At 41.8% G+C, this 27,825-nt stretch overlaps 1 protein-coding gene across 4 annotated transcripts in view; it reads left to right on the forward strand.

Annotated features, from left to right (window-relative positions):
* The window catches only part of PLCL2 (phospholipase C like 2), a 122,454-nt gene that overhangs the window by 75,130 nt on the left and 19,499 nt on the right, over positions 1 to 27,825 (forward strand). For all 4 annotated transcript variants that reach the window (XM_070728968.1, XM_070728970.1, XM_070728967.1 and 1 more), the window contains exons 4-5: positions 827 to 1,030; positions 16,899 to 16,974. In XM_070728968.1, coding sequence (XP_070585069.1) covers positions 827 to 1,030; positions 16,899 to 16,974 — 280 coding nt within the window. The remainder of the gene's footprint in view (positions 1 to 826; positions 1,031 to 16,898; positions 16,975 to 27,825) is intronic.

A 27,825-nucleotide genomic window follows, 5' to 3' on the forward strand; every position in this document is an offset into this window, starting at 1 on the left:
CATTGATTCCTATGGGAAACATTGTTTCATACAAACTTTTCTTACGAACCTTGTCACAGAATGAATTAAGTTCGTAAGATGAAGTACCACTGTATATCAGGAGTTGTGTTTAGTACTAAATAGTACTGTAGGAGTCATTTTCTTTCCTTCATTTTTCTTGCATTTGTAACATTGCATTTCCTTGCCATAAGTACCCATCTATCTTTACAAAAATCTTTATTAACAAAGAATTTAAAATATATGATTGGTGGAAAATTATTTGTGGAAAAAATATTTTCCTAGGTTTTTAATTTCACAGTTGCAGATAAAGGCTTATTTAGTTGCCTTAACTAAGTTTTAATATTTTTAATTCATTTATATAATGGAATAGCAATCATTATTTCACTACTGTCTTTAATTTAATTAGTAATCAGAATTTTAAGTGGAGCTGAGATTCAACAAATGGAAAAAATAAAAACATTTATCTCATATTTTTCATGCAAAATAAGTAATTATTGACTTTTTAAAAGAAAACCTCACTAATTAAGTGAATGACCCACAGTTATTTAAATCTCCAGGGATAAGAAGGTTGTATGGAAAATATTAGCTTACAACATAGAAGGTTTTGAAATAGAGACCATAATATAAAATTACAATACAAATACCTCAGTATTTTTCTGCATTAGGCAGCAAGCTGTTCATGTGAATTACAAGTGAATAGGTTCCTTAGCAACATTTCAATATGTATTTACAATATCAAGTATTTGTTATAAATGCTGCAAAAATATTTGAAGTCTATATATTGACTAGTATCACTTCATCTTTTCTCCCCCTCTCTTCCAAATAGAATGCAATAGTTTCATTCAAAGAGTTGTGTGGGCTTGCTCCAGTAGCAAATCTTATACAATGTATTCTGGCAGTATCTAGCCGTTTAGTGAAATCTGATAATACAACCTTGGTTGTGATAAATCTCAACGATCAATATCCCACAATGGAATTGCAAGGGATTATTCCAGAAGTTTTAAAAAAAATTATCACAGCATATGAAACAGTAAGTAATCTACCATTTTTTTTCTGAGTTTGGGACACTTATATTTGTATATCAGTCTATGTATAGACTTAAATATATAAGTTTACTGTTCTGCAATTCTTCCTCAACCCTTATCTGCTGCTTGAAAAAATATCACCATGAACATGGAGGAATTGTTCTGGAGATTAATTGTGGTTACCAGATCTGGGCTGCAGAGGCACAAAAATTTCTCTTTGCTACCCTCTGATTATTTGAATTCTGACTGAACATGTCTAGGTGTTTGAAATTAATATAGTAACTAATTTATGCAAATCAGTTATTGTAATTAAACAAAATTTATTGGATACATGCTTGCATATCTTACCTGGGCATGTGCTGTGGATTTGATTAAGTATTTTGCTCCATAAGTATTATATATATATACTTATGGAGAATTAATTACAAAGTCTAACTTTGTAATTCAATTTTAAAAATGGAATATTTATTTGTTTTTTAGAATTTAATGTGTTATGACTAAATTCTGAACTATAAATCACATTCTGTATTGAAATGTATAGCTAAAGTTCAGTTTTATTTCTAATGAAATTTTTGCAGATTAGAATATCTTTTCCATGTTTGAAAAACCTAAATATATATACATTCTAAATTAATAGAAATACAAATATCATTCACATGGTATAGAGGTTTCCACAAAAATGACTTTTTTAAATGGTTGTGGTTTTTATGTAAACATTTGATACTGAAATCATAACTGAAATAAGTATGGTTTAAAGTATAAGTCAAATCTAGTTGTGAATGTGGTTGAGTCTACATAAAATTGTTATTTAGCAAATCAGAAAGAAATAGTAGCAATTATCATTTCTCAAGTTTTGCTTCTTTCTCTGTTTGTGACATACAACTGACATTCTTATGAAAAGTAGAATTTAAATAATTCCATTAACCACTGAACAAATTATAAGCACTAAAAATGGGCATAAGGATCTTTTCCCAACTTTTCAAATGTGTAGATATGTAGGCTCTGTGTAAATAAGTAGGCTCTGTAAAGGCAGATTCTGTACTGTATTTCAATATACAGTGGTACCTCTAGTTACAAACTTAATTCGTTCCATGACCAGATTCTTAAGTAGAAAGGTTTGTAAAAAGAAGCAATTTTTTCCCATAGGAATCAATGTAAAAGCAAATAATGGGTGCGATTGGGGAAACCACAGGGAGAGTGGAGGTCCTGTTTCCTCCCAGGATATTCCTAGAGAGGTCACACAGAGGCTTCTCCCCGCCTTTTCCAGCCCTGTTTCCTCTCAGGAGATTCCTAGAGAGGTCCCACAGAGGCTTTGCCTTTTCTGGTTACAGAGTCTTTGCCTTTTCCAGTTACAGTTTCGGAGGCTCGGGTTTTTAAGTGGAAAGTGGTTCTTGAGAAGAAGTAAAAAAATGTTGAACACCCAGTTCTTATCTAGAAAAGTTCATAAGTAGAGGCATTCTTAGGTAGAGGTACCACTGTACATTAAAGTTGTGTGGATTTCGACCTTCAAAATTCCCCATTTGATCCGATGCCCATTTTCTGTAAAGATATAGGACAGTAATGGCGAACCTTTTTTCCCCCTCATGTGCCAAAAGAGCGTGCATGCACCCATAATTCAACTCTTGGGGAGGGCAAAAACAGCTTCCCTCACACACACACACACACACACACACACACGAGGCCCTCTGGAGACCAGAAAAGGTCTGTTTCCCAACTTCTGGTAGGCCCAGTAGGCTCATGTTTCATTCTCCCCAGGCTCCAAAAGCTTCCCTGGAGCTGGAGGAAGATAAAAACACCCTCCCCCATTCTCCCAGAGGCTCTCTGGAAGCCAAAAACATCCTCCCAGAGCCCCTGTGTGAGCCAAAAATCAGCTGGCTGGCACATACATTCATGTTGGAGCTGAGCTAGGGCAACAGCTTGAGTGCCAGCAGATACGGCTCTGTATGCCACCTGTGGCACCCATGTCATAGGTTCGCCATAACTGATATAGGAGTTACTACTAGCATTCATGACTATTAACTTACTAGTATAACCTTAAACTAAAATTTTAAAGTATGCAAACAAATGGTATCCTGTATTTTGCTTAGAATGTTTGCTTTTTTGGGATAGTAGGAATTTAAACCATAAATTATGAAAGTATTTTTTTGTTCATGTCCAATGATTCTGGGCGCTTACAACATAAAAAAATTAGAAAATGTTAAAATCATCAATCATAAAAAACAACAAACCACAGCAGATGGAATCATTAACCACAAGATGGCAAGGAGGGAAATAGACTTTGGGAGAGGGATAGTTAAGTTTTAATTAGTCAACTACCTCCAGTGTGAAGCTCCCCTGTTGGGTCCCCATGCCCTCTGGCAGAGCCAGGTCTTAAGACATTTACAAAACATCAAGCAAATAGGAGCCAATTTTGTCTTAGGGGATAAGATGTTTCAGAGGGCTGGAGCCAGGGCAGAGAAGACTCTTCTACAGATCCTGCAAGCCAAAATTCCAAGACTAATGGGATCCGACATAGACCCCTTTCCCAGTGTGGGTAGGACAGGCCCATGCTATGCACGAATTTGAAGGTGATAACATCTTGAATTGTACCCGAAAACAAACTGGCAACCAGTATAGTTCATGAAGCAGTGGCATAAAATGGACCACAAAGAAATCTTAAACATTTTTATCAAAATACCACACTAAAAATGAAACAAATAATGATTGCAATGGATAAAATGAGCATTAGATTTACCACACCTTTAAAAGGGGAATAAGTAGAAAACTCGATTATAGAACTCTTTTAAGACTTTTAAGTAAATAATAATAAAATAAAAATAAGATAAAGAAGTTTGACTTGGTAACATCTGATGAGTGGGACAAGGGCATGGAAGCTGTGAGCTTCGCCATCTTTTTATTGGAACCGTGTCCCTCCTGGCTGGTTTTGGCCAACAGGGAGGTGACATGGGGCTGGGACCAGCAGATTGTCAATGCTTCTTTAAGGGAGGAGTCCTTTCTGGCTCCTTGCAAGGAGGCAGTTGTATGCCCCCTCCTCAAAAAGCCTTCCCTGGATCCACAAGTATCATCCTGTCTCCTACCTTCCCTTTATAGGGAGGGTTGTTGAGAAGGTGGTGTTGCTCCAGCTCCAATGGCCCTTGGATGAAGCCAATTATCTGGGTCCTCAACAGTCAGGTTTCAGACTCGGCTACAGTATAGAAACTGCTTTGGTCACGCTGACAGATTATCTCTGGCACTCTCGGGATAGGGGTTATTCCTCTATCCTGGTGCTCCTTGAACTCACAGCGGCTTTTGATACCATCAACCATGGCATCCTTCTGCACCAGCTGGAGGGGTTAAGAGCGGGAGGCACTGTCCTATGGTGGTTTGCCTCCTACCTCTCCGTTCAGTCATAGTCAGTGTTAGCAGGGGGCCAGAGGCAATGTTCCCTCTAATTTTTTTTCAGTGTGGGCAGAAAAGTATGTCTGAGCAGCACGTTTTCATGCCTGGGCGTGAATCGGTTAGAAACAAAAGGGGGTCACCTGACCTCAGGATACACAGCAACGGTCATAAATATGAAACAGCAGCCATGTTTTGATCCTGCGATCATCAGGCTGCTGCAAAGGTCCTAAGTGTGAAAAAGGGGAATCAGTCACTTTTTTCAGGGCCGTTGCGACTTTCAATGGTCAGTAAATAAACCGTTGTAAGTCGAGGACAACCTGCCTTCCCCCCTAGATGTTTTCTATGGAGCTTCAAAATGGACTCCTGATCTGCTGAACTGCTTCTAAAAGAGTGCACTGGTCAGACAGATAATCCTTGACTTGTGTTCTGATCCAAATAGAGGCCAACATTTCTATTTCCTGAGTAAGACGGTTATTAAGTGAGTTCTGCCTCACTTTACCACCTTTCTTGCCACAGTTATTAAATGAATCCCTGCAGTTGCTTGTGAGAAGATCTCAAAAGATGTTCACATAACCATGGGATATGGCTACCATTATAACTACGGTGTCAAGTGTCCAAAGTTTGATCCAATAACCCCTTTATTTTTCTAACAAAGTCCTTTCTTCCTAGAAGGAAGAATAGAAAGAATAAAACGGAAAAGCAGATTAAAAGAGGATACAAAAAAAGAAAAAGGTTCTGCTCAGATTAAAGAAATTGGAGTTTGAGAAGGGTTGATTAAGCTTGGAGTATTGTTTTGTTTGCTCTTTTTTAACTTTAATTTTTTGTTCTATTTACATATGAATTTAGGAATTGCTGATCTGTTTTAATAAAGTTAGAAGTATTGATTATAATAAGACAAAAGTTCGGGTTTGGGAGGCCGCCGAGAAGCCCCGCCGCCCAGCTGTCACCTTTTAAAACAGCCGGGGGGCTTCTTGGCGGCCTCCCAAATGCCGAACCCGGAAGTTAGGGTTTGGCATTCGGGTTCAGGAGGACGCTGAGAAGCCCCCCGGCTGTTTTAAAAGGTGACAGCCGGGCGGCGGGGCTTCTCAGCGGCCTCCCGAACCCGAACTTTTGCCAAACTTCCAGGTTCGGGGTTCGGGAGGCCACCGAGAAGCCCCACCACCCGGCTGTCATCTTTTAAAACAGCTGGGGGGCTTCTCGGAGGCCTCCCGAACCGTTCGGGTTCAGGAGGACGCTGATAAGCCCCCCGGCTGTTTCAAAAAGTGACAGCCGGGCGGCGAGGCTTCTCAGCGGCGGCGGGTTCGTAAGAAGAAAAAAAATTCTGAACCCCAGGTTCATATCTCGGGTTGTTCGTAAGACGAGGGGTTCATATCATGAGGTACCACTGTATTTAAATTTTACCACGATTTAACTTTCTCAAATTTCAAACACACTAACCTTCTAGTGGGCCCTACTACATATATACTTAATAACTTATACTTAATTATATTATATAGATATTATAAATAAATATAGTTTAGCTTATAAAAATGTTATAAATATAAAGATATATAAAGATATTACTATACTATAGAGATACTGTATCACACTAAATTATATATATTACCAATCTCAATCAAATTTTGTCTATTACATCAAGGCATAAATGCTAGAAATTTTGTCAATAAAATCAATCAATTCCAAAAAAAGAAAGATTCAGATCTTTTTTAGAAAGTCCCAATTACGTGGTCCAAATATATAAATCAAATCGAGTCCCATTCCAAATTGTTTATAGTAAATTATAAAAGAAGAGAACGAAGTACAGTATATCTATTTATCCTTCAAAATATGTGAGATCAGTTTATTCAAGTCAGTTCATCTAGATAAAGTTAACTCAGTTTAGTTAATATATTGGTCCAATCCAATTCAATTCATTACAATTCAGTTCAAAACTCATTAAATGTTCAATCACCTTTTAGAATTTATTCAGAATCTTCCCTCAAATTAATTGATATTTTGTTGTCCAAGAAATAATTTTCACCATTACCATAGAACTGAAAGTGCAACAAAGCCCTGCATTTTTAGAGTGTCAAATTCTATGTCATCTAGGAATGACAGTCCCTCCTTTATAGAAAACAGTCCTCTATTTGAAAGATAAAAATACTGTTTAAACAGCTGTCTAGACACTCTGTTTCAAACAAAAAGAAGTTTTTTTAAAAAAAACAAAAAGTTGCCTAAAACAGAAAGTCAACTTTAATATACAAACAGTAAATGTTTCTAGGCTTTTCTTAAAATGCAATAATTTGTCTGAAAATGTAGCTTAATTACCTTGTAGCTTATAATTTATTTTAATTTTAAATTTTATTTCCAACATTTATTATTTATTTATTATTTATAGTACCTGAAACAAATTCTGAAGTACTGGTTTACTATATTAATATTTTCATGATATGATATGATACATGCTTTTTAAATGATGCACATTTTAGATTAATTGAAAATTACAGTAGATTTACTATTTTAATCTTCGCCAACAATAGTATCACAAGTAGTACTGTATAAGCAACACGCAGAAATACTTCCTTATGCAGTGATACCTCGTCTTACAAACTCCTCGTCATACAAACTTTTCGAGATACAAACCTGGGGTTTAATATTTTTTTGCCTCTTCTTCCAAACTATTTTCACCTTACAAACCCAAGTCGCCGCCACTGGGATGCCCCGCCTCCGGACTTCTGTTACCAACGAAGCACCCGTTTTTGCGCTGCTGGAATTCCCTTGAGGCTCCCCTCCATGGGAAACACCACCTCCGGACTTCCGTGTTTTTGCGATGCTGCAGGGGAATCCCAGCAGTGCAAAAACGGGCGTTTCGGCTGGCAAAAGGGGTGAGTTTTGGGCTTGCATTGCATTAATCGCTTTTCCATTGATTCCTATGGGAAACATTGTTTCACCTTACAAACTTTTCACCTTACAAACCTCGTTCCGGAACCAATTAAGTTCGTAAGATGAGGTATCACTGTATTGGCAATTTTGAACAGCACTTAAAGCAATAGAGATATTGATTCTACTTCATTATGAATTGTCTTGGACAAAACCCGAGCTGTCTTATAATGAGGTTATTATTGATTTTTGTTTCAAAATTCCTTTTTCTTCTGCACTGTACTAAAATTGATATTAAAAGCTTTTAGTTAAGAGTAGACCTGTCCTTTATCACTCCCAGAACATATTGCTACATTAGTATACTCTAAAAATAAAATGACTTTTCAGGAGAAAATGAATTGATGATTACTGTTATAAACATGCACAAGGATATATTCATTACATTTGGGGGGTAATGTTATATAAAATACAAAAAGAAGAACAGCAAGCTTAAAAAGTAAAGGCATTAGATCGGAAGATGAAAATATAATGTACTATAATTTCTACTTCCACCTTGGGTCCTTGCAAATCACATTTTTAAGAATAAGTTTGATATACTAACCAAGAAAGAAAGAAAAAAACATTATTTGAAATTATACTCAGTTCCTCTTGATTTAACATGATGCATTATTAGTTCCTCTCCAAAAGCTTAATATCTATTCCAAGTGGTAGATAAATATATTGGAGAGACATAACTATTTAAAATAATTGAACACCTTTAGAATTTTAGCATGTCTCATGAATTCTGTCATAAAATAGCTGCCATGGAATTGATTGTGGCTTTCACATTCACGATTACTGTCAAGAATATGCCTTCAAAATGGCTGCTTTAATTGGTGTGAACAAATAACTATTCGCCAGGCTGCTCCAATAGTACAGTCAATTCTCCATAATAGGTGGAGCTATCATCCACGATGGGTTGACCTCATTCTTCATCCAATGAGGACTGAGTCTGTTGAATAATAAAATTGCCTCCGTTTCTCTAAAGCCCACTTTTTAAAAAGTTTTGTTTATTAAATTTTACAAATTAAAAAATATATAAATCACAATATCTTTTTTTGCAGACCTTACCCTTTTCATTTTTATTTCTTATATTTCCATTTTTACATACAACATATTTGCATTTATATACCTATCCATTTATATTTACCTAAGGCCCATTTTTGACTCAGTCCTTGCCACTGATAGGACACATAATAAAGTGCTTCTTAGATTATAGCTCCTTCTTACTGTGTGATGTCAAGTTTTCTCAGCTAAACTGTCATCGAGAGTTTCCGTTCCTCCCCCAGCAAATCTGATTTATCTATTGAGAGGTGGGGTAGAGGTAACGCAGGACAGGGAGCCTTGGCTCCAGCTGCTTGGCCAAAGCTGCCAGCTGCAGGTCCAAGTCCCCTCAGGAATGGGAGATTTTCTCTTTCTTCAACCCAGGAGCAGAGCTCCTTCTATCACTAATGGCTTGGCTTGGCATTTTTATGGCAGCAGTGGCCAGGAAGGGATCTTCCCTCCGGGCATTGATTTCCATGAGAGGACTCACTGGAGTGGCGGTCAAATTTCCAGGCTCCTTGCGCTTCCTGCCTGTTGCCTTCCCAGAATGATTGAACAACCAACGGCCACTGAGTGAGAGCTCTTATTGCTGTCCTCTCCTTTGGCAAATCACACCAGCACATTATAACAATGCTTTGTCAGTTTTCCACCAGTTAAGGAGTTTCTCCTCTTGTCAGCTTCAGCTTCCATGTTTTCAGAGCTTTTTTTTCAGCTACCCTGCCACCCACTGGATGTCTTTCACTTGGCCGCAGTACTTGCACCATCTCAATCCTCCCACCCTGCAAGTTATGTCTGCAGTCTGACAGTCCACCATCTTTTCTCACCCAAAACAGCTTCTCACAATTTCCCACCTTCCTAAGGAAATCCAAGATGGCACCACAGCCTCCATTGCCAAAAGCCTCCAAAGCAGGGCAAAGAGCTGAGCAAACAACAGATACTTTTCAATCTCAGCCTGATCCTGGCCCCAGCACTTTGGGTCATAATGACAAGCATAAGGATCACAGGCACACGAGGAAAAGGCTAACCCTCCCAAGGCACCCAATAAATTGGGTGGTGATTTTGCTCCTTTAGGGTTTTCTCCCCACCTGCCCCAACACCAGAACATTCCATATTGGAGGGGCTTCAAGAGAGGGGGCCCACAAGGACAACATCTCCCTGGATGCATGTGACATCTTATTGGTGGATGAAGATATTTGGCCTAAGTCTGCCGCCTTTATCCTGACCACTGCAAGACTCCAATCATTGGCAACAAGAGCCTTCAGGACCCTACCAGTCTCCAGGCCATGATTTCAGTGGCCATAAAGAAGGGCAGAATGGCTACCACAGCTGAAATTTCCTGACACTTCTGCCTGGGGCCTCTATGGGTGTGGACTTTGAGTCGCAAAGGGGCTATCATTCTCCTGAGCGAGTTACAGACTCTCGTTGTTGCCTCTCTGATGAAGAGGCCGTTCTTGATCTGGACCTCTCTGAGAATGAAGGCTTCTTGCCTGACCCCATCTGTCTCCTCAAAATTGTTCCATCCAAGTCTTTAAGGCGCCCAATGCTGCAAATGTAGGGCCATAGGAACCAGGTTCTTCAGTGGAGTACTCCAGCCTCCAGACCCATTTCATCTTCCAACAATCACCGCTACTTCAATATCAGGTCGGAGTTGGCACCTTCGCTCCGACCTCCATTGGTGAATGTCCCAGTGATGGTGCTCCTCTCCTCAACCAACCTGCCGGGGAACCCTGCGTAACTGTTACAATATGAGAAGAGACAAATAGAGCAAGCGCTACAAAAGAATCACCAAGTAGCGGCCTAGGCAGTCCAGGTTTCAACCTCCGCCCTGTTTTTTATTTGAATGTAATTTGGCTCCAGGACCTCCAGGAACAACTGCCCACCTCTGACACTAGAGCACACCAGGACATAAGAACATAAAAAGAGCCATTTTGAATCCTATCGAGTCCAGCATTCTGTCTCATACAGTGGCCCACCAATTGTACATGTGGATCTTGAGCAGAAAGAGAAGTCAAAAACCTCCCTTTCCCTTGACCTTACTCTATAATCGGCTAGGAGTGCCTCCAGAGCCATTGGGTCATCAATTGTACTGGCTGCGCTCCTGACAAGTTGCCATGTAGCACAAATGGCGTCTTGCTACAGCTGCATTCGACAGCCATCAGTTGTTCAGAGCAACCCTGGACCCAATCTTGGTTGAATCAAGGGATAAGAATACTTACGGGACCGCCTTCTGCCACATAAATCCCAACAACCGATTAGGTCCCACAGAGTTGGCCTTCTCCAGGTCCCATCGACCCGACAATGTCGTCTGGCGGGGCCTAGGGGAAGAGCCTTCTCTGTGATGGCCCCGGCCCTCTGGAATCAGCTCCCTTCAGAGATTCGAACTGCTCCCACCCCCCTTGCCTTTCGCAAGAGCCTGAAGACCTATCTATGTCCCCAGGCATGGGGCAATTAATGTATCCCCTTCTCTGACCATTAAAGATATGAGCGGTTATGATTGTGTAGTATCAATTGTTTATAAGATAATGGGTTTTAGTTACAGTTTTAATTATTGGATTTGTATTTATTGTTTTATTGTTGTTAGCCACCCTGAGTCTTTGGAGAGGGGCGGCATACAAGTCTAATAAATTATTATTATTATTATTATTATTATTATTATTATTATTATTATTATTATTTTGTTATGGTGATGGTTCTCCTGTCACCTTCAAGGAGGGGCTCCTTTTGCCCAGGGCCGTACCCAAGGCAGTCCTTTTGAAATTCAGACTCCTCCTACCCTATACTTTAGGTCAGTATGGGATTAGATAGAGGTTTCCCCCAGACAGGGCTTGTAAAGGTAAGCAATCTTTTGAGGGGGAGGGGGTTGATTCTTTCATTGCACAAAATGAATCCTTGGATGAGTCTCCCATTGGTGGCCGTTTGGAACTCTTTCCTGACAGGTGGGAGACAGTTACATCTGATGCATAGGTCAGGCAGACAGTGAAATTGGGCCTCTTCCTGGAATTTCTCCCTCCTCCCCTAATTCTTCATCAGATTCCCATTGTCAAACAATATCTGTTTCCTCGTGCGACTGCCATCCAACACTTGCTGGAAATTTGGGCTATCCGGCAGGTCCGGCAGGACCAAATTGGGCAGGGATTCTACTCCGTTTTGTTTATAGTCCCCAAATCCTTGGGAGGGTGGAGAGCCATTCTTGAACTAGAAAGACAACCATTATGTCAAATACAGACAGTTCAAGATGTGCTTACTTCAGTCCATCTTGGTGTGCATTTGAAAGGGGGACCTCCTCGCTCAATTGATTTGATGAAAACGTACCTCCAACCTCCCCTTGCACCAGCCATATTTGTGGTTCTGCTATGGGGGCATTCATTACCAGTATCGGGCACTGCCCTTTGATCTCTCTTCTGCCCTCAGAGTTTTGTCTGGCCCATAGCGGGTTCCTATCGGTATGGTTGACGCCATCGCACCAGTAGTAAAAATTGAGTTGCACGCATGTTGTTGAGCTAGATTTTGCAGAAGCAAAATCTCACAAGGGGATGCACACATGTGTGTGAGATTTTGGTGATTTTTTGTTTCTGCGCATGTGTGAAAGCAAAAAGAATTCCAAAATTACACATGCATGTCCCCTCACAATATTTTGCTTCCTGCACATTCGCAGAAGCAAAATCTCGCTCGGACACGTGTGCACATGCTGGAGATGCAGAGCTGCATGTGCAGCATACGGATAGCAGTGTGAGCAACAACCCCATCTGGTTTGGCCATACTAATATCAGTGGGGATTATGATACATATTCTTATCGCTATCTAATGTTGTTAATATGTTGTTAATAATGTTGTCTTGTGGTCTTCTGTCTGTCCCAATAGTTTATTTTTCCTGGAATCAAAGACTGATCTCTAGCTTTCCTGACATTGTCCTTATTCTTCCCTTACATATGTAATACAGTGTTCCCTCGATTTTCGCGGGTTCGAACTTCGCGAATAACTTATACCGCGGTTTTTCAAAAAATATTAATTAAAAAATACTTCACAGGGTTTTTTCTATACCACGGTTTATCCCACCCGATGACATCATATGTCATCACCAAACTAATAATTTTTGAAAATAAATAACAAAAAAAATAATTATTGTTAATAAATAATTATGTTTATAAATATCAGGATCACTAAGTGTCTTATTCAATGGTGAGTACCAGTAATAATGGTGAGTAAATGGTTGTTAAGGGAATGGGAAATGGTAATTTAGGGGTTTAAAGTCTTAAGGGATGGCTTGTGATACTGTACATAGCCAAAAATGGTGTATTTACTTCTGCATCTCTACTCCGCGGAAATTTGATTTTCGCGGGTGGTCTCGGAACGCATCCCCCGCGAAAATCGAGGGAACACTGTATGTAAAACAATTCTAATAGAAAAAGATGGGGCAATGAAGAAATGAATTTAAGTGAAAAACAATCAGAATCAAGATTGGTTTGAATTACGATTGAAATCAGAAAGCATTCAACAGAATATAAAAATAAAAAGCTTTTTCTTTTTTTCTTCAAATTCTTCAAAACATTTTTCAATTAACCCAGACATAAAGAGTAGGTTGGAGATGTGACTCAAAAAAAAAGAAACTAATAACTTTGAAAGCTTTTTGTTTGTTTTCAGTTATGATTTATTATTATTGATTGAACATTTTTTTCTATCCATGTAATTCTATCCGTATAACTTTCATAATGGCATGTAATACATGTGTTGCACAATTAATGTGGAAAGTTTAATGCTCAGTCCTTTTTCTTAAGAAAAAAGGTAGTGGACTAAAGAAAGTGGTCATTTCTAGAAAGTCCTAAAAATGTAATCATTTTAGGAGTAGGCTTCTGTTCAATGCTAAAAACTCAAGAGAGAACTGAACCCCCATACAACAAACAACATACAAAATAAGAGCTAGAAAAAACATACATTTAACACGTTAAGGGCAATTTATTTCTTTTCTGTACCGGTTTCTAGCATTTGGTATAATTACTCTTGCTAGTATTCTATGATCTTTATATGGCTCATCCTATTCCATGAAGATCCTGTTTCTTCAATTAGCTAATACTGTACATCCTTTGCTGGCTTTATTTAGGATAAAATCTATTGATTACTCAAGTGTTTTGATTGTACTAGCATCAAACATTTCAAAACAGTTGGTTCCTGATATTAAGGGAAAACTGAAACAATTAATTTGAAAGCTTGGTTTTTGGGAAAAAGAAACTCCTGTTCTTTTCCATCCAAAATCCAGTATTCTCCACTCAATATCCTGAAAAGGGTATTCTCCACTCAAGAACAGCCATCTTAAGTGAGATATTTTTCTAATGTGCAGAAAGTTATAGCCAAACAGCTAGAACCTAGCTTTGAAATTCCAATTGTTGATATTTTTTTAAAAAAAATTCATACACCTTGAGAGGGTGGTTTTTTTGTGATAGATATAACCTTCTTATACTGAAAATTAAGATAACTGATAGAGTGAAAACAAATATAAAATTACAGTAATTCCAATGATACAACATTCAGAAAAATGCACCTTTATTTGGCTCCAGTAGCTTTGAAAATGTCTCTAAAAAGTATGTACAGACAACATTTTAAAAGAAAAATGTGGATAATTATTTTCTTTAGTTCAATTTGAGGTATTTTAGAAAATATAGTTGTGATTTACTTTCAGACCTGAAGTTCAAAATATTTGTAGAAACTTTGATAATTTGATTACTACAATGAATCTTTAGATTCACAAAACTAGTTGTTAACTCTGATGGTTCAATAGGTCTTTTTAAAAATTGTTTACATATAGTATTCTTTCAATACTTTTATTTCATTCATTAAATGTTTTAAAAACATTTTAAAACTTTTCTGTGTTAGCTGTTGTTTCCTAAATTTTTTAATTGAATCTGTGGCAGTGATGTAAATGGCATAACTCAATATATTACACAAGCAGATATACCAAACAATAAATAACTCTAGATCAGTGTTTCCCAACCTTTTTTGAGCCACGGCACATTATTCACATTTACAAAATCCTGGGGAACATTGAGCGGGGGGGGGGAGTTTGGACAAAAAATATCTCTCTTCCTCCCTTTCGCTCTATTTCTCTCTCTCCCTCTTTCTCTCTCTCCCTTCCTTCCTCTTTCTTTCCCCCTCTCTCTCCATCTCTCTTTGTTTCTCCCTTCCTTCCTCTCTTTTTTGCCCTCCTTCTCTCTCCCTCCTTCCCTCCCTCAATGTCTTTCCCTCACCCTCCTTCACCCCTCTTTCTATCTCTCTTGCTTTCTCTCTCTCTCTCTTGCTGTCTTCCTCTCTTTCTCTTTCTCTCCCCCTCTCTCCCTCTCTCTTTCTCTCTTTCTCTCTCTCTCTTTTTTGCTTTCTCTCTTTCTCTCCCCCCTCTCTCTCCCTCTCTCTCCCTCTCTTTCCTTCTCTTACTATCTCTTTCTCTCTCTTTCTGTCTCCCCTCTCTCCCTCTCTCTTTCTCTCCCTCTCTTGCTATCTCTTTCTCTCTCTATCTCTCCCCCTCTCCCTCTCTCTCCCCCTCTGTTGCTATCTCTTTCTCTCTTTCTCTCCCCCCTCTCTCCCTCTCTCTTTCTCTCTCTCCCTCTGTTGCTATCCCCCTCTCTCTTTCTCTCTGTCCCTCTCTTGCTAACCCCCTCTCTCCCTCTCTCTTTCTCTCTCCCTCTCTTGCTATCTCTTTCTCTCCCCCCTCTCTCCCTCTCTTTTTCTCTCAGCAGCGGCAGCAGGGTGATCAGCTGTGAGGCGGAGCTCTGGAACTGAGGCACAGACTGCGGCGGCTAGACATGTTGCTAGATGCCGTACATGCAGGCATTGCGCTGGGCATGGACGTGGGACTGGAGCCTCTATCCCAGCCCAGCCAGCAGGCAAGTGCCAGCCACGCAATTCCAGCATGTCCAGCCGCCGCCGTCGGTGCCTCTGTTCCGGAGCTCCGCCTCACAGCTGACCACCCTGGCGCCGCCCCACGGCTACTGCTTGCTGCCGCTGCTGCCGCATGGCTACAGCAACATGTCCAGCCGCCGCCGGTCGGAGCCTCCGTTCCGGAGCTCCGCCTCACAGCTGACCACCCTGGCGCCGCCACATGGCTACTGCCCGCTGCCGCCGCCATCACTCTCCCACTGCGTGCCGCCCTCCCGCTGCCGCCGCCCTCCCACCAGGCCCCAAAGCTCACCTGCTGCCGTTGCCAGGAAAGCTCCAGCCGGGCGGGGCGCTGCAGCTGCCGGAAAACTTGGAAAGTAGAAATAATGAAGCTCAGGTTCCAGTCTCACAACTTTTTGATCTTCGCAAAAAGTTGCGAGACCAGAAGCTGAGCTTTTTTCTTCGCGGCACACCTGACCGTGTCTCGCGGCACACCAGTGTGCCGCGGCACACCAGTTGGGAAACACTGCTCTAGATAATTCAAAATAAAGCAACACTTATTTTGTTACAATATTAATTATGATAGAAACATACAGATTTCCAATTTTGGGGACATGGAAATGAATATCTGAATGTTTTAAACAAAAATGCACATAACATTTTTTAGCTTTAAGATAAATGGAGCATAAAGAATCTAATTAAATAAAATTAGCTACTTACAAAAAATTTAAATATTTAAAACTACTCCTTTCCGCCTGTTGTGGTTAGCCTCTGGCCCAGCTCCTGCCCCAAGGACTGTGGATGTGGGGGAGACATCCACATGCTGCAGGCCTGTTTTGCCCCCCCCCCCCGGTGGAATCTGATGATGCAGGCTTCTCTGACCAAGAAGACATGAGTGACAGGGAGGAGGAGAGTGTGGCAGACAGCTCAAAAGGAGATCAATTATCTATCTCCTCCTTGGATTCAGAACAAGAGTTAATGATACAGCCATGCATGCGGAGAGTGATGCATAGGCAACAACAACTGAGAGATTATTAACGAAAATGAGGCCACCTGTGGTTGGGTGGGGCTGTGGTACTTAGTGAGGCTACTATAAATAGCAGCCTGTGGGTTTGGCCATTGTGGAGGATTATCTGATCGTTGTGTTTCATGACTGCTTTACTGACTTTGACTTTTTGTGTGCTGATTTTTCCCCGCTTTGAAACTAAACCAGAGCAAAGTGTGTTTCACTTTGTGAAAGAAGGACTTTGAATTGCCTCACAGCTGCAAGCTAAGTATCACAGGACTGATAAGGGACTTGTATAAATTACCAGTTTGTTTGGAGACCAGTGCTCTTTGCTATAACAAAAGAGGGCTTAGTTTAAGTTAATTTTCATTATAAAGAACATTGTTTTGAATTTTCAAACGTGTATGTCTGAAATTTGTACCTGTGAATTTTTGGGAGGATTCTACCATAGAGCCTGACAGAACACCGCCTGTCCCTAATCTACATAAACCTGTTTAAGGTGCAGTTGTTTTTCAGTGGCATATACTGTATCATTATATATACCAATGTTTAAACTTTGGCATCTTGCTGTACAAATGCTAGAGATCTGTTGCCAATCAGGACAGATAACTGGTTTTAATGGGTTAATGTTGATTGTTATATTTATATTTCAGTTTTCATAAACACTAGCTTTGTTTTTGCAGATGATTAACATGATAAAGATTCTGACAGAAAATGCAGATACTGTATATGAAAAAATAATCCAGTGCCAAAAAGCGGGTAAGGAAATTATTTTGCATTGTATGCAATTATTCTGGTACATATTTTATTTATTTTTATTTTGTTAAACTTATTAGCCTCCCGTTTTTGTAGGGATACTGTGGGTGGCTTATATATTCCATTATATGTTATACATTCCACTAAGCAGAACGGTACATCTTAAAGAATTTGTATACACTGCAAAATGTATGATGAATTTTTCAACTATGAATTTGGTTATATGAAAGAATGATTTCTATAAAATATTGTAGCAATACACTCATTAATTTTTTTTATGTTGAAACTCTGGGAACAACCCAATTTATTCTTCTATATTAATCCTTGGACATTAGGTAACATTTATCCACTATATTTGCTGTCATATATGGTCATACAGATAATCCTCAGATTACAACATAGCAATTTACCAAAACATAGCAATTTTGGTCTCTCTGTATCGAATTCCTATAGTGTTCTTGCGGATTTAAATAGTAAGGATGTTGGAGATATTAGCAAGATCCCTCAGGCAGAGAATGAGGGGATGTTCAAAGGGGAAGTTGTCGTAAATGTCACCAAACCATCAAGTACAGTTAGTAGAAATAAAAAGAGGACACATTTTCTTGTGGGTGATTCGACCGTTAGAGGTGTTGATTTGGGACAGAGCAAGGATGTGGTTAAGGTGCTGAGGTGTCTCCCAGGGGCCACTGCCAGCAGGGACAGGAGGCGGATTACAAACATTGTTAAGACTGTGAGTAAAGGTAATAACGTTGATGTGGTGGTGCATCTTGGCACAAATGATTTGTCCCAGAGAAATGTTAATGTAGTAAAAAGAGATTTTCAATGTCTAAGTGTGGAGCTGGGTAAAATAACTGATTCAGTGACTTTCTCAGAGGTGTTACCGGTTTGTGGCCAAGAGGATAAAACAACGTGTATCAGAGAGTTTAATGTGTGGTTAAGGCAGTGGTGTAAAGCTGAAGGTTTTGGCTATGTAAGTCATGATGTCAGTAGGTGGTCTAATAGGGAGTTGTTTAAGAGGGATGGTTTGCATCCATCACACAGAGGTACCCAGGTGCTCGGTGAGGAATTCAGAACTTTTTTGGACAGGCATTTAAACTAGGTAAAGGGGACAGAGATGTAACTGATGTGGGTGATTTCTGTCCCCGACCAATGAGGATAAAGCAGTTTTTGGAAGCTTATGAAAAGGGAGCTGCAAATAATATAGATGTAGTTGTTGATGATAAGGGGCAAACTAATAACGAAAATAATGTTCTTCGGGTAATGTGCACAAATGCTCGAAGCTTGAGCAACAAGCTCTGTGAATTAATGGCCATAATATCTAGAGATAATTTGGACCTGGTTGCCATAACTGAGACATGGTTTAAGGATTCTAATGAATGGGAAATATCCATACCAGGATATACACTGTATAGGAAGGATAGAATAGAGAGAAGGGGAGGTGGAGTAGCCATTTATATTAAAGAAAGTCTAAAAACAACACTAATTCAAAATACGTGTCAAGATCTAGAGACTCTCTGGATTTGCATGCAAAATAAAGAAGGTTCTGTCATTAGAATTGGGGTGATCTATAGGCCTCCAGGGCAATCCGAGGAATATGACAACAAGATGGTGGATGAAATTACCCAAATGGCAGTAAAGGGAGATATTGTGGTTATGGGTGATTTCAACATGCCTGATGTTGACTGGAATATCCCCAGTGCCCTTACATGCAAAAGTAAGAATATAGTAGAGGCCTTTACAGGAGCAGCTCTGGCACAGCTGGTTAAGACACCAACTAGAGGGGAGAATATTCTAGATTTAGTTTTTACGAATGGGAATTGGGTTTCAGATGTCAAGGTGGGAGAAAATTTAGGTTGCAGTGACCATCTATGTTTGTGGTTTGATGTAAAAACTCATTGTGAGCAATCCTATAATGCAACCAAAGTATTGGATTTCAGAAAAACAAATTTTAATGCAATGGGAGAATATTTAGATAATGAATTAAAGGGGAAGGATAAAATGGCAGGAGCGAGCATCCAGTAGACTGTATTAAAAAAGGCCATCTTAAAAGCCACTGGACTGTATGTAAGACAAATAACTAAAGGTAAAAGGAAGAAGAAACCGCTATGGTTTAGCAATGATGTAAGGGCTATAGTCAATGAAAAAAAGGCTGCCTATAGGAGGTATAAAGAGTCTGGAAGTATAGCTGATAGGGAGGTATATAAAATGAGACAGAAGGAGGCGAAACAGATAATATATGCTGCTAAAGCCTCAAAAGAGGAAGAAATTGCCAAATCTGTAAAGAAGGGGGATAAAACCTTCTTCAGATATATTAATGATAAGAAGAAGAAAAACTGCGGCATCACGAAGCTTAGTACCGGGAATAATACATGCATTAATGGGAATAAGGAGATCGCTGACCATTTCAATAGCTACTTCTGTTCAGTTTTCTCAAAAGACACCTTACAAAATAATACTATAGAGGGATATAGCATTGCTTCCAGCTGTACGGATTCAGCTCCAGTGATCTTAGAAGCCGATGTCTTAGAAGAACTTGAACGATTAAAGATAAATAAGGCAATGGGTCCAGATGGCATCCACCCCAGAGTTCTTAAAGAACTCAGATCTGTCATTGCTACCCCCCTGACTGATTTGTTTAACCAATCCTTGTTAACAGGAGAAGTTCCTGAGGATTGGAGAATGGCCAGTGTTGTGCCTATTCACAAGAAGGGCAGTAGAGAAGAAGCTGGTAACTACAGGCCAGTTAGCTTGACATCAGTTGTAGTTAAAATGATGGAGACTCTACTCAAAAAGAGGATAAATCAGCACCTAAAAAACAATAACTTATTAGACCCAAATCAGCATGGCTTTACTGAAGGCAAATCATGTCAGACTAATCTCATTGATTTCTTTGACTATGTCACAAAGGTGTTGGATGAAGGTGGTGCCGTGGATATTGCCTACCTGGACTTCAGCAAAGCCTTTGATACGGTTCCACATAAAGAGCTGATAGATAAATTAGTGAAGATTGGACTTAATCCCTGGATAGTTCAATGGATTTGCAGCTGGCTGAAGCGTAGACATCAGAGAGTTATTGTTAATGGCGAGTATTCTGAGCAGAGTCAGGTTACAAGCGGTGTGCCACAACGATCTGTTCTGGGTCCTATTCTTTTTAATATATTTGTGAGTGACATAGGGGAAGGTTTGGTAGGGAAGGTTTGCCTATTTGCCGATGACTCTAAAGTGTGCAATAGGGTTGATATTCCTGGAGGCGTCTATAATATGGTAAATGATTTAGCTTTACTAGATAAATGGTCTAAGCAATGGAAACTGCAGTTTAATGTTTCCAAATGTAAAATAATGCACTTGGGGAAAAGGAATCCTCAATCTGAGTATTGTATTGGCAGTTCAGTGTTGGCAAATACTTCAAAAGAAAAGGATTTAGGGGTAGTGATTTCTGACAGTCTCAAAATGGGTGAACAGTGCAGTCAGGCGGTAGGGAAAGCAAGTAGGATGCTTGGCTGCATAGCTAGAGGTATAACAAGCAGGAAGAGGGAGATTATGATCCCACTATATAGAATGCTGGTGAGACCACATTTGGAATACTGTGTTCAGTTCTGGAGACCTCACCTACAAAAAGATATTGACAAAATTGAACGGGTCCAAAGACGGGCTACAAGAATGGTGGAAGGTCTTAAGCATAAAACGTATCAGGAAAGACTTAATGAACTCAATCTGTATAGTCTGGAGGACAGAAGGAAAAGGGGGGACATGATCGAAACATTTAAATATATTAAAGGGTTAAATAAGGTCCAGGAGGGAAGTGTTTTTAATAGGAAAGTGAACACAAGAACAAGGGGACACAATCTGAAGTTAGTTGGGGGAAAGATCAAAAGCAACATGAGAAAATATTATTTTACTGAAAGAGTAGTAGATCCTTGGAACAAACTTCCAGCAGATGTGGTAGATAAATCCACAGTAACTGAATTTAAACATGCCTGGGATAAACATAGATCCATCCTAAGATAAAATACAGAAAATAGTATAAGGGCAGACTAGATGGACCATGAGGTCTTTTTCTGCCGTCAGACTTCTATGTTTCTATGTTTCTACAACAATTCATTTAGTGACTCCTTGAAGATACATTGGCATTGAAAAAAGTTGACATGACCATTTTAACATTTATAATGTTTGCGGCATTGCCATGGTTAAGTGATCAAAATTTAGCCACTTGGCAACTGAGAGTTGTATTTATGGTGGTTGCAATGTCCTGGGGTTATATCATTACCTATTGAAACAACTGACAAGGAAAGTCAGTGAAGAAGCCAGATTTACATAATTGTGTTACTAACTTAGAAACTGCAATGATTCACTGAACAACAAGAAATAATTGTGCAATAGGGCAAAATTCACTTAACAATTGTCTCATTTAGCAACTGAAATTTTTAATTCAATTGTGGTTGCAAGTAGAGGACTTCCTGTAATTTATCTTTAAATTATAGACGTACAGTGATCCCCCGGTTATTGCGTCCCCGACCATTGCGAACAGGGTAATTCGCGATTTTTCAACCCGGAAGTCAAAACACCATCTGCCCATGCGTGCCCTTTTTTCTATGGGCACGCATGCGTAGATGGTGCCCGGCAGATCAGCTGCTGGGCGGCTTCCCTGTGTCTTCCCCCTCTTGCTGGCGAGAGGGCGAGCAGCGGGCATCAGCAAGGAGTTTCCCCACCGCCCACGCAAACTCCTCGCTGCCGCCCGCCCTTCGCCCGCCCACACCGTTCATTCTCGCGGCCAGAGCGAGCGCGGACAAGCTGTTCACTGGCGCTAGCTCTCGCCTGCCTGCCCGCTAGCGAGGAGCCGCCTGCCTGCCCGCTAGCGAGGAGCCGAAGATTGGGGGCGGCGCGACGTCGCCACCGGCATGGGGGGCTTACCAGCACCCCCCGGACCCCCAACCCGGGTTTGGGGGGCTGCTAGGAAGCCCCCCATGCCGGCGGGGACGTTTTAAAACACCCGCGCGACTTTCCAATGAGTCCCGAAGACAAACGCGTTGTCTTCGGGACTCATTGGAAAGTGGCGCGGGTGTTTTAAAACATCCCCGCCGACATGAGGGGCTCGCTAGCACACCCCCAAACCCGGGTTGGGGGTTCGGGGGTGTGCTAGCGAGCCTCCCATGTCGGCGGGGATGTTTTAAAACACCCGCGCGACTTTCCAATGAGTCCCGAAGACAAACGCGTTGTCTTCGGGACTCATTGGAAAGTGGCGCGGGTGTTTTAGAACATCCCCGCCGACATGAGGGGCTCGCTAGCACACCCCCAAACCCGGGTTGGGGGTTCGGGGGTGTGCTAGTGAGCCTCCCATGTCGGCGGGGATGTTTTAAAACACCCGCGCGACTTTCCAATGAGTCCCGAAGACAAACGCGTTGTCTTCGGGACTCATTGGAAAGTGGCGCGGGTGTTTTAAAACATCCCCGCCGACATGAGGGGCTCGCTAGCACACCCCCAAACCCGGGTTGGGGGTTCGGGGGTGTGCTAGCGAGCCTCCCATGTCGGCGGGGATGTTTTAAAACACCCGCGCGACTTTCCAATGAGTCCCGAAGACAAACGCGTTGTCTTCGGGACTCATTGGAAAGTGGCGCGGGTGTTTTAGAACATCCCCGCCGACATGAGGGGCTCGCTAGCACACCCCCAAACCCGGGTTGGGGGTTCGGGGGTGTGCTAGCGAGCCTCCCATGTCGGCGGGGATGTTTTAAAACACCCGCGCGACTTTCCAATGAGTCCCGAAGACAAACGCGTTGTCTTCGGGACTCATTGGAAAGTGGCGCGGGTGTTTTAGAACATCCCCGCCGACATGAGGGGCTCGCTAGCACACCCCCAAACCCGGGTTGGGGGTTCGGGGGTGTGCTAGCGAGCCTCCCATGTCGGCGGGGATGTTTTAAAACACCCGCGCGACTTTCCAATGAGTCCCGAAGACAAACGCGTTGTCTTCGGGACTCATTGGAAAGTGGCGCGGGTGTTTTAAAACATCCCCGCCGACATGAGGGGCTCGCTAGCACACCCCCAAACCCGGGTTGGGGGTTCGGGGGTGTGCTAGCGAGCCTCCCATGTCGGCGGGGATGTTTTAAAACACCCGCGCGACTTTCCAATGAGTCCCGAAGACAAACGCGTTGTCTTCGGGACTCATTGGAAAGTGGCGCGGGTGTTTTAAAACATCCCCGCCGACATGAGGGGCTCGCTAGCACACCCCCAAACCCGGGTTGGGGGTTCGGGGGTGTGCTAGCGAGCCTCCCATGTCGGCGGGGATGTTTTAAAACACCCGCGCGACTTTCCAATGAGTCCCGAAGACAAACGCGTTGTCTTCGGGACTCATTGGAAAGTGGCGCGGGTGTTTTAAAACATCCCCGCCGACATGAGGGGCTCGCTAGCACACCCCCAAACCCGGGTTGGGGGTTCGGGGGTGTGCTAGCGAGCCTCCCATGTCGGCGGGGATGTTTTAAAACACCCGCGCGACTTTCCAATGAGTCCCGAAGACAAACGCGTTGTCTTCGGGACTCATTGGAAAGTGGCGCGGGTGTTTTAAAACATCCCCGCCGACATGAGGGGCTCGCTAGCACACCCCCAAACCCGGGTTGGGGGTTCGGGGGTGTGCTAGCGAGCCTCCCATGTCGGCGGGGATGTTTTAAAACACCCGCGCGACTTTCCAATGAGTCCCGAAGACAAACGCGTTGTCTTCGGAACTCATTGGAAAGTCGCGCGGGTGTTTTAAAACATCCCCGCCGACATGAGGGGCTCGCTAGCACACCCCCAAACCCGGGTTGGGGGTTCGGGGGTGTGCTAGCGAGCCTCCCATGTCGGCGGGGATGTTTTAAAACACCCGCGCGACTTTCCAATGAGTCCCGAAGACAAACGCGTTGTCTTCGGGACTCATTGGAAAGTGGCGCGGGTGTTTTAAAACATCCCCGCCGACATGAGGGGCTCGCTAGCACACCCCCAAACCCGGGTTGGGGGTTCGGGGGTGTGCTAGCGAGCCTCCCATGTCGGCGGGGATGTTTTAAAACACCCGCGCGACTTTCCAATGAGTCCCGAAGACAAACGCGTTTGTCTTCGGGACTCATTGGAAAGTGGCGCGGGTGTTTTAAAACATCCCCGCCGACATGAGGGGCTCGCTAGCACACCCCCAAACCCGGGTTGGGGTTTCGGGGGTGTGCTAGCGAGCCTCCCATGTCGGCGGGGATGTTTTAAAACACCCGCGCGACTTTCCAATGAGTCCCGAAGACAAACGCGTTGTCTTCGGGACTCATTGGAAAGTGGCGCGGGTGTTTTAAAACATCCCCGCCGACATGAGGGGCTCGCTAGCACACCCCCAAACCCGGGTTGGGGGTTCGGGGGTGTGCTAGCGAGCCTCCCATGTCGGCGGGGATGTTTTAAAACACCCGCGCGACTTTCCAATGAGTCCCGAAGACAAACGCGTTGTCTTCGGGACTCATTGGAAAGTGGCGCGGGTGTTTTAAAACATCCCCGCCGACATGAGGGGCTCGCTAGCACACCCCCAAACCCGGGTTGGGGGTTCGGGGGTGTGCTAGCGAGCCTCCCATGTCGGCGGGGATGTTTTAAAACACCCGCGCGACTTTCCAATGAGTCCCGAAGACAAACGCGTTGTCTTCGGGACTCATTGGAAAGTGGCGCGGGTGTTTTAAAACATCCCCGCCGACATGAGGGGCTCGCTAGCACACCCCCAAACCCGGGTTGGGGGTTCGGGGGTGTGCTAGCGAGCCTCCCATGTCGGCGGGGATGTTTTAAAACACCCGCGCGACTTTCCAATGAGTCCCGAAGACAAACGCGTTGTCTTCGGGACTCATTGGAAAGTGGCGCGGGTGTTTTAAAACATCCCCGCCGACATGAGGGGCTCGCTAGCACACCCCCAAACCCGGGTTGGGGGTTCGGGGGTGTGCTAGCGAGCCTCCCATGTCGGCGGGGATGTTTTAAAACACCCGCGCGACTTTCCAATGAGTCCCGAAGACAAACGCGTTTGTCTTCGGGACTCATTGGAAAGTGGCGCGGGTGTTTTAAAACATCCCCGCCGACATGAGGGGCTCGCTAGCACACCCCCAAACCCGGGTTGGGGGTTCGGGGGTGTGCTAGCGAGCCTCCCATGTCGGCGGGGATGTTTTAAAACACCGGCGCGACTTTCCAATGAGTCCCGAAGACAAACGCGTTGTCTTCGGGACTCATTGGAAAGTGGCGCGGGTGTTTTAAAACATCCCCGCCGACATGAGGGGCTCGCTAGCACACCCCCAAACCCCCAACCCGGGTTAGGGGGGTGCTAGCGAGCCCCCCATGTCGGCGGGGACGTTTTAAAACACCCGCGCCGCCCCCAATCTTCGGCTCCTCGCTAGCGCTGCGGAAGTAAAAACACCATCTGCACATGCGCAGATGGTGTTTTTACTTCCGCAGCGCTACTTCGCGAAAACCCGCTAGTTGCGGGGGGTCCTGGAACGGAACCCTCGCAAAGAGCGGGGGATCACTGTATTACTGTTATTAATATTAATTATTTTCTTTGAAATATTGATTTGTGATACATAATTAAGAAATTGCATCAGTAGGATATAGATAATAGTCATTCATGTGTAAAAAACATTGATGAACTCTTCATTCAGGAAAAAGCAATTGGCAGCGTGACTTTGAATTTTGTTAGATTTCATTTAAACCACTTGCTTTGTCTTTCCTTTTTTTCTTATAAGAAATAAAATAAATCAATTTTAAGAAGGTGGGGAATCTTGGGGTCTAGTTTAATTTGCAACCCAGATTTACAGTAAGTCACTCTGTACAATTACAAATATTTGAGGGGAAGGGGAGCAACAATTGTGTCATGGCATTTTGCTGTTTGTGCTGTAGTAGGATTTTCTGCTACAGAAATAATGCTAATATTTGAATAATCTTTTGTTGTATGAGAAAGACAGTAGATGATACTTCGAAATAGTTGTTGGATAAAACACTTCTAGTATACACATCATATTTCTTCGAGAAGTATCTCTACTTTTTGGCTATTTTTATATCCAGAACATTATTTTTATATCCAGAACAAATCAATGAGTAATGGCATAAATTACCAGTTTTGTCGTACACATAGAATTCCACTAATATGAAACAATAAGTAAAATGGCCATTGTTATTCAATGTTTTTAATCAAGAAAATGTCTTTTCTTTGGATCATTGGTTAAATTTTGTTGCATGGACATCAGTTTTCTATGTTCCTTCATTGTGTCCCCAGAATGAAAAAAATATTTTTTCAAACATTTTCTAGCATAGCTGAAAACATGTATCTAATTATACAAAATTACAGAAAAATTTAGTCGTACATACATTAGGTCTTTGCCAGTTACATTATGAAGAGGCATTTTCTATATATTCACAAATATAATACGTTTGTAATACTCATGTTTCCTCTGTAAAGACATATGTTCTGACTCATCTGTTTTAAGTTTTGTAGATAAATTTAGGATTTATTTAAATATTCATATTGCATTCTTAATGATGGTTTATCCTATTTGGCATCTGAAGCCAAAATATTGTCTCTAAATTAGACTGTAATAATAAATTTAGTTTAGAAGGGAATTTCAAGTAAGATTAGTAATTTATAATCTTTATTTACACTTGTTCTAACTATAATATAACATTTTCCTATTGTGAAAATAGCAAAAAAGCAAACTTGTTCTCTTCATATGTAGTATGTGTAATTTTTGCTCTTTGTGATTAATTGCTTCAAGTTGGTATGTTTAAGCCATTGAATCAAGTAGTAAAAATATCCTGGAATTTTTTACATATGTAAAATATGTACCTATTTTACATATCCTTCCCATTTTTAATAAATGGTTAGTTTTACATAATAATTATGCTCAGGAGTTATGATAAAAGCACATTAAAATAACTAGTGAATTGATTTTAGAAGTACCATTAGATCCTCTACAAAGGATCTTTGTAATTATTTATCTCACTTTGCATATTTTGCCACAGTAAATACAAGGGCAAATCAGAGAGTTGTAAGTCAGCCATGCCAAATATGTCCATAAGAACCACTGATTATTTCTTTGTAAGTGTAATTATAGATATGCTACATTGAAGTGAATCCTCATAATTAAATAGCAAACCACTAGCTAACTTACTTTAGATCAGTGTTTCTCAATTATTTTCTGTTATGCCCCCCCCCCCCCCAGGAAAAAGTAAACATTTCACGACTTCCCCAACTCTCCACCGGGACAATTGTTTACAATATTTGGCATGTTGTTGCTGAAAAAACTCATGCGGCTTATCAGCGTGATTGGGGTATAATGTGTTTAAGTGATGCCTTAATTTATTTGGCTTCCTGCTGTCTGCTGCCAACATCTTTAGACACAGTAAGCATACTGGTCTTTCTTTGTCTCCCACCGTAGTCACATTGAAGCCAAGTGCTACATACGCTTCATCATATTTCCTCATCTTAGCTTTCGGGAGACTTACATTTTTCTCATTATCTCCGTTTCTCTCCTCCTTTCTTTTCATCCCTGTTAATAATAATAATAATAATTTATAATAATTTATTAGATTTGTATGCTGCCCCTCTCAGAAGACTCGGAGCGGCTCACAACAATAATAAACAATGTCACAAATCCAATACTTAAAAAGACATTTAAAAACCCATATCTTAAAATAACCATACAACTCAATCATACCATACTTAAATCGTATTAGCAAGGGGATACCTCAATTACCCCATGCCTGATGACATAAGTGGGTTTTTAGCAACTTATGAAAGGCAAGGAGGGTGGGGGTGGTTCTAATCTCCGGGGGGAGTTGATTCCAGAGGGCCAGGGCCACCACAGAGAAGGCTCTTTCCCTGGG

The sequence above is a fragment of the Erythrolamprus reginae genome, chromosome Z (assembly GCF_031021105.1).
Source record: "Erythrolamprus reginae isolate rEryReg1 chromosome Z, rEryReg1.hap1, whole genome shotgun sequence".
Taxonomy (NCBI): domain Eukaryota; kingdom Metazoa; phylum Chordata; class Lepidosauria; order Squamata; family Dipsadidae; genus Erythrolamprus; species Erythrolamprus reginae.